This window comes from Chiloscyllium punctatum, chromosome 31 (genome assembly GCF_047496795.1).
Source record: "Chiloscyllium punctatum isolate Juve2018m chromosome 31, sChiPun1.3, whole genome shotgun sequence".
In the NCBI taxonomy this organism is placed as follows: domain Eukaryota; kingdom Metazoa; phylum Chordata; class Chondrichthyes; order Orectolobiformes; family Hemiscylliidae; genus Chiloscyllium; species Chiloscyllium punctatum.
In genome coordinates this window covers 55,541,167-55,548,400 of record NC_092769.1, presented here as the reverse complement: position 1 = coordinate 55,548,400, position 7,234 = coordinate 55,541,167, and the positions used below count along the sequence as shown (strand labels likewise).

The 7,234-nt window shown below is 42.1% G+C and overlaps 1 protein-coding gene across 1 annotated transcript; it reads left to right on the top strand.

Moving 5' to 3' along the window:
* Window positions 1-588: 588 nt before the first annotated feature.
* LOC140456962 (uncharacterized) lies at window positions 589-6,686 on the top strand. Its single transcript, XM_072550822.1, has 2 exons — window positions 589-4,656; window positions 5,051-6,686. The coding sequence occupies exon 1, from the start codon at window positions 1,626-1,628 to the stop codon at window positions 3,069-3,071; it is 1,446 nt and encodes a 481-aa protein (XP_072406923.1). The 5' UTR covers window positions 589-1,625; the 3' UTR covers window positions 3,072-4,656; window positions 5,051-6,686.
* The last annotated feature ends 548 nt before the right edge of the window (window positions 6,687-7,234 follow it).

Sequence of the window (7,234 nt, the reverse complement as noted above, 5' to 3'; positions counted from 1 at the left end):
TTCCTTTCCTTTCCTCCCTCCCTCCCTCCCTCCCTCCCTCCCTTTCCTTTCCTCCCTCCCTCCCTCCCTCCCTCCCTTTCCTCCCTCCCTCCCTCCCTCCCTTTCCTTTCCTCCTTTCCTCCCTCCCTCCCTCCCTCCCTTTCCTTTCCTTTCCTTTCCTCCCTCCCTTTCCTTTCCTCCCTCCCTCCCTCCCTCCCTTTCCTTTCCTCCCTCCCTCCCTCCCTCCCTCACTCCCTCCCTCCCTCCCTCCCTCCCTCCCTCCCTTTCCTTTCCTCCCTCCCTTTCCCTCCCTCCCTCCCTCCCTCCCTCCCTCCCTTTCCTTTCCTCCCTCCCTCCCTCCCTTTCCTCCCTTTCCTTTCCTCCCTCCCTCCCTCCCTTTCCTCCCTCCCTCCCTCCCTTTCCTTTCCTCCCTCCCTCCCTCCCTCCCTTTCCTTCCCTCCCTTTCCTTTCCTCCCTCCCTCCCTTTCCTTTCCTTTCCTTTCCTTTCCTTTCCTCCCTCCCTCCCTCCCTCCCTTTCCTTTCCTCCCTCCCTCCCTCCCTCCCTCCCTTTCTTCTTTCCCCCTTCCTTTCCTTCATTCCATCATTCCTTAATATATTCCTTCCTTCCATCCTTGATACCTTCCTTAGATCCTTTCTTCCTTCATTCGTGTATTTGTTCCGTCCTTCCGTCCTTCTTTCCTTCATTCTTTTGTTCATTCCTTCCTTCCACCATCCCAGATTCAGACCTCCATTTTTTCCTTCATTCATTCATTCCTTTCTTCCTTCATTCTGCCCATCCTATATTCCGACGTTCATTTATTCCTTCATTCTTTCATTCCTTTCTTGCTTCATTCTGACCTTCATCTTATCCTTCATTCCTTCCTTTCTTCCCATTTTCCCTCATTCATTATTTCTTTCGTTGTTCCTTCCATCCTTCCCACTTTCTTCATTCCTTCCTTCATTCCTACATTCTCACATTCATTCCATCATTTCTTCATTCCATTCTTCCATATTTCATTCCTTCATTCATTTTACTTTCATACTTTCTTCCTCCTTTCCTTCATTGTTTCCTTCTTTCCTTGATTTTTTTATTATTTCATTCCTTCCATCCTTCCTGCCTTCCTACCTTGCTTCCAGCCATAATTTCTTCTTTCCATCCTTCCTGCCTTCACTTTTCCTTCCTTCAATGTACTACCTGCTAATGTAGTCAACTCAGCCACATTAGGGAGATTTAAACAATTCTTAGAGAAGCACGTGGGTGCTGTTGATATAGTGTAGGGGGGCGAGCTGAGAATAGTTCACAGGTTGGCGCAGCATTGAGGGCCAAAGGGCATGTTCTGAGCTGTATTGTTCTATGTTCCTTCATTCCTTCATTACTTCCTTTCATTATTTATTTATTTATTCTTTCATTCCTATCTTTCACGTTTTATTCCTGCCTTCCTCCATTCCTGCCTTCCTCCATTCCTTCCTGCCTTCCTGCATTACTTCATTCTTTCTTTCATTCCAACGTTCCTTCATTGCTTCCTTCCACCCTGCATTCCATCATTGCTAGCTTGCTTCCTTTCTTCCTTCATTCATTCATCCCACCATTCCTTCCTTCCATCTTCATCCCTTCCTTCCTTTTTCCTTCATTCCTTCATTCTTTCATGCCACCATTCCTTCATTCCATCTTCATTTCTTCCTTCCTTTTTCCTTCATTCCTTCCTTCCTTCCCAGCCCTCATCCATCCCTCATTCATTCCTTCATTCTTTGCGTTGTCCCTTTTGTCCTTCTTTCCTTTCGTCCTTCCTTCAATCCTTCTTTCCTTTCGTCCTTCCTTGATTCCTTCATTTCCTCCTTCATCCCATGACTCCTTTATTCCTTCCTTCCATCCCTCAGTCGTCTTCCCCATCATTCCTTTATTCGATCACCCATCCTTCCTTCCTTCCTTCATTCATTCATTCCTACATTACTTGCTTCCTTTCTTGCTTCACTCCTTTGTTCATTCCTTCGTTTACTCCTTTTTTCATTTCTTCATTACTTCTGTCATTTCTTATTTCAGTTCTTCCTTTGTTTCTTTCTTCCTTCCTTCAGATCTTAATTCTTTCCTTCAGTCTTCCTTCCTTCATTTCTTCAATCCATTAGTGCTCCATGCCTTCATTCCTTTCTTCATTCGTCCATACCCACCTTCATTCCATCATTTTCCTTCCTGCCTGCCTTCCTGCCTACCTTCCTGCTTACCTTCATTCCTTCCTTCCTACATACATGCCTTCATTCCTTACTTCACTCCTTCCTTCCTTACATCATTTATTCTTTCCATTCTTCCTACCCTTCATCTTTATTTCCTTCCTTCATTCCTTCATCTATTCCTTCATTCCTTCCTTCATTTCGTCTATCCTTCCTTCCTCCATTTATTCATTCCTTCATTCCTCACTCCCTTCCTTCATGACTTCAGTCCTTCCATCATTCCGTCCTTGTTTCCATCCTTCATTTCTACATTTCTTTCTTCCTTCATTCCTTCTTTCATTTGTTCCTTCCTACGTTCATTCATTCATTCCTTCCCTCATTCGTTCCTCTTTTCCTTTTTTCATTTCTGTGTAACTTCCTTCATACATCCATTGCTTGCTTTGTTCCTTCCATCCTTCCTTCTTCACTCATTACTTCCTTCCTTCATACCTTCATTTCTCCATTCCCGCCTTCATTCCTTTCTTTCTTCCATCATTTCTTCCTTCATTCCATACTTTGTTCTTTCATTCATTCCTTACGTCCTTCAATCCATCATTCCTTCTTTATTCTTTATTCATTCCTTCATTCCTTCCTTTATTCCATACTACTTACCATTTGCCATTCCTTCCATCCTACATTCCTTCATTTCTTCATTTATTCTTCCTTCCATCCTACATTCCTTCATTTCTTCATTCCTTCCGTTCTTCCTTCCATGCTTCCTTTCTTTCTTTCCTCATTCTTTCCTTCCTTCTTTCAATCATTCATTCCTTCCTTCATTCTTTTTTCCTTCCTTCTTTCCTCCATTCCCACCTTTATTCCTTACTCTCTTCATTCCTTCCTTCATTTCTTCAATCCCTCCTTCATTCCCTAGTTCCTTCCATCTGTAATTTATTCCTTTCTTCCACCCTTCCTTCCAGCATTCTTTCCAGCATTCCTTCCTTCATTCCATGTTTTCTTCCTTCCTTCGTTAATTCCTTAATGCCACCTTGATTCCTTCATTCCTCCATTTATTTATTTATCTATCTATTTATTTATTTATTTATTTATTTACTTATTCATTCCTTCCACCCATCCTTCCTTGCTTCCTTCATGTTTCACTTCCTTCCTTCATTCATTCCTTTCTCCCTTCCTTCTTTCCTTCCTTCATTCCTTCCATGTTTCCCTCCTGCCTTCATTTATTCCTTCATTCTTTCGGTCATTCCTTGTGTCTTTCCTTTAAATCTGCCATTCATTCTCTTCTTCATTCCTTTCTGTATTACTTCCTTCCTTTCATTAACTACGGCCAGTGATTGTTCTAGCCTTCGGCTCAGGAAGATGACACAGAGTGATGATGAACGAAATAGACGTTTTTACCAGATACCTCATCCATCCCTCATTCATTCCTTCATTCTTTGCGTTGTTCCTTCCATCCGTCCTTCCTTTCTTCCTTCCTTCAATCCTTCTTTCCTTCTTTCCTTTCTTCATTCCTTGATTCCTTCATTTCCTCCTTCATCCCATGACTCCTTTATTCCTTCCTTCCATCCCTCCGTCGTCTTCCCCATCATGCCCCACCAGTTTCTGTGGTGTTTATATTGTTCAGCTTATTTGGGTTTTGCCTTATTTGACATTGTCTGCTCTGTACAAAAGGTAATTAATATCTATCCAAGAGAGGTGCTCCGAATATTGCCTCATGGGGGCAGTACTGTGTCTTTGAATGTGGAAAATAATTCCCTCACAATCAATGTTAGATCTTTGCTGTCACAGGGTCTTTGTTCCATCGGCTTAGAATCTTCGTAGAATTTGATTCAACACAGCTCATCACTGAGCAATTCTTCATTTGTGTTCAGATTGTGTGAGCAGTGTATCACAGTGGCAGTGCGCTGGACCTATAACCCAGAAGTCAGACCAAACTCTAGGAACCATACTCTGCTGTTTATCGTTTCACTGACACCAGCGAGAATTGTTTGTTGACCTAGAGCAATTTACTCAAGCATTTTAAGAAGCAACATAACCCATCTCAATTGTTTTCCATTATCAGTAACTGACTCAATCTCTCAAATTGTTTTTTTTATTTATTAACACACGGGACAAGGTTGTAGTTGCTTAAAATATGCACTAGTCGCGACTATACACCCTCACACCTCCTTTTACCCCCAAGAGATATCAAGGCGGTGCCCTGAATCGCTTTTTCCTATTCCCTGTCACTCTGGGATCATTTGAATGGTAACATCAATTCTTTGGGTTGGGATCTGCAATGTGTTTGAGCAAAAGGAATCTCTGCAGTACTCCCCCACGCTGAATCAGATAGCAGCAACCCCCCAGTGACATCGAGAAGGTCACATACACCATTCTCCATTTTAGGGAGAGTGCTGCTGCTTCAGAGCCCCGGAGAGCCCGTTTGATTCCAGCCTCGGGCGACTGTCAGTTGGTGAATTATTCAGGAAAAAACGTAGAGTAGAAGGGGAATGTGTCTGGAGAGTTCGTCTTCGGAAGGTTGGTATAGATTTGTTGCATTAAGTGGCCTGTTTCCCTCTGTAGGGATTCTCTGATCTCTTACCACATGTTAAGAGCGGGATAAAAGTGAGAAAAACCGTCACACTCCCCTCAGCGACTGGACTCGTTTTTGCCACATCCAAACCGTTCACTATGACTGAAATAGCTACCACCTTCCCTCCTCGGTAATGAGATTGTACAGCATTACAGCACGTTTTCATGTCTTAAATTAAAATGTCCTTGAGGAGAACACAGTTGAAAGTTTTGTTACTGCAGTATAAGGACATATGTAAGAATCAGATGGGGTGGACTAATGCTATTGTACATGAAGTAGATGTAGGGTATACTGCTCTGATAAAACAAAACCTCGATCAGCTTAATCCTTCATTACCAGGCAGCTCCAGATGGAGGTGAAGGCCATTCTCGATTAGGATATCAGTGAACCAAGCCAGAGTGAGTGGAGTTCGCCGATCAGCTTACTTCCCAAAAAGACGGGACACAACAATTCTGCACGAATTATTGGAAAGTCAACGTCATTAAAACATTGGACTCCTATCTAATTCCTTGACTGGAGGACTGTATCGAGAAAGTCAGACAAGCCAATTACATCACCAAATTGGACTTAATGTTTTGTTACTGGCAATTATCTTTATTAGAGATGGCAAAAGAAATTTTTGTGTCTGTAACCCAAAATGGGCTATTTTAGTTTAATGTGATGCCCTTTGGAATGAAGACCGCACCCGCCACATTCCAAAGACTCATGAACCGAGTTGTGGCTGTGTTTACAAACCGTGCAGTCTATTTGGACCTTTAATCAGTCCTGGAAAGATTAGAGTTGGCAGAGATATTTGAACGACTACGAGAAGCAAAACTGGCGATCAACTTAAATAAAACTCAATTTGCGAAAGCAGATGTGACGTTCTTGGGACATAACATCATTCATGGAAGGTTGATACCAAGGAAAGCCAAGGGGAAGGCAAGTGAGGAATTTCCACGACCAAGCTCGAAGAAAGAGGTGCTACGATTCTTAAGACTCAGAGGATTCTATCAGAATCTTGTTTCAAATAGCAGTAGTGTAGTCGCACCGTGAACTGATTTGGTGAAAAAGGACACAAAGTTTCTGTGGACAGAACCATGTCAGGAGGCACTCGACCATTTGAAAGCTATATTAACTACAAAACCAGCTTTAGCTACACAAAACGTTTCAAAAATTTTAAAGTCGCCTTCGATGCTAATGACATTGGAGTTGGATGATCATTCTTTAATATGGGAAAGTTGAAATCAATAAGAACAACCCTGCTACATCTGCATTTTTCCAGAATCTGCCAGCCTATGAGCTCTTCAATCTCTCTTCCGCTATTAGGCAGTCTGTAGAAAACCAGCGTTTCTGTAGCTGTGATGCATTCTCTGATTAACAATTCCACACCACCGCCTCTTTTTCCACTTACCCTGTTATTTTTAAACGTTCTAAACCCTGGAATATCTCGCAACCATTCCTACCCCAGTGTAACACACGTTTGCATTATGGCCACAACATCATAGCCACAAATACTGATCCATGCGCTAAGTTCATCACTCTTATTTCTCTTAATCCTTGCACTACAGCAGACACACTTTAACCGATTCCGTTGTTTCATCATGGGAGAAGCATTCCTGATGATAGATTCACTACATCCTGTCACTGCCCCATCTACAAATGCTCTCTTCTCAAATATGTAGCTCTGATTCCCACCCCCTTGCCAAACTAGTTTAAACCCTCCTGAACCACACGAGCAAATCTCCCACCAGGACATTTGTTCCCCTCCAGTTCAGATGCAAACCGTCCTTCATGTACATGTCCCACCTTCCCCAGAAGGCATCCCAATGTTCTTACGTATTTGAAGCCTGTTTTTAAAATTATTTTCGGGAGTTTTATGGGGCTAGTATTATAGAAAGGATTGTAAAAGCTAGGTTGGTGTAATTGTAAATAGTTGCTAGTTAATTATACTTTGTCATGCTTTAAGAAATAAAATTGTTAAATTTTACTTTAATTAATCCTTCGCCTATCGAATTTTCACAGATTACTGCATGGGATAAATCTTTTCTGTGTTGCCGGTTTTAAATTAAGCAGGAAAGTTTACCCTGTATTGTAACACTGGTTACGCATCCTTTGGATGGTGAATGTGGCAGATGTACAAAAATTGCATAAGCCCCAAGCTCGCAACTCCTGGTTTGCAAGATCAGTACTCTAACCACGAATCTAAAAATTTACTACATCATACGCAGAGAGAGAGAGTGTCTAATGCACTTTGAACTGTAATGCCATAGATGATTGTCTAACTTATATTATATAGTAATAATGAATGGCTTTTGCCCGAAATGTCGATTTTCCTGCTGTTCGGATGCTGCCTGACCTGTTGTGCTTTACCAGTACCACTCTAATCTTGACTCAGATCTCCAGCATCTACAGTACCTAATTTCACCTATTATGAAGTAAAACCTAATAAAACTGAGTCAGAGCCAAAGGGATCATTTGCAGAAGGCTGGGCGAATGCAATTCTGAAGCAGACATATTCTAATTTGCTCAAAAACATGCACT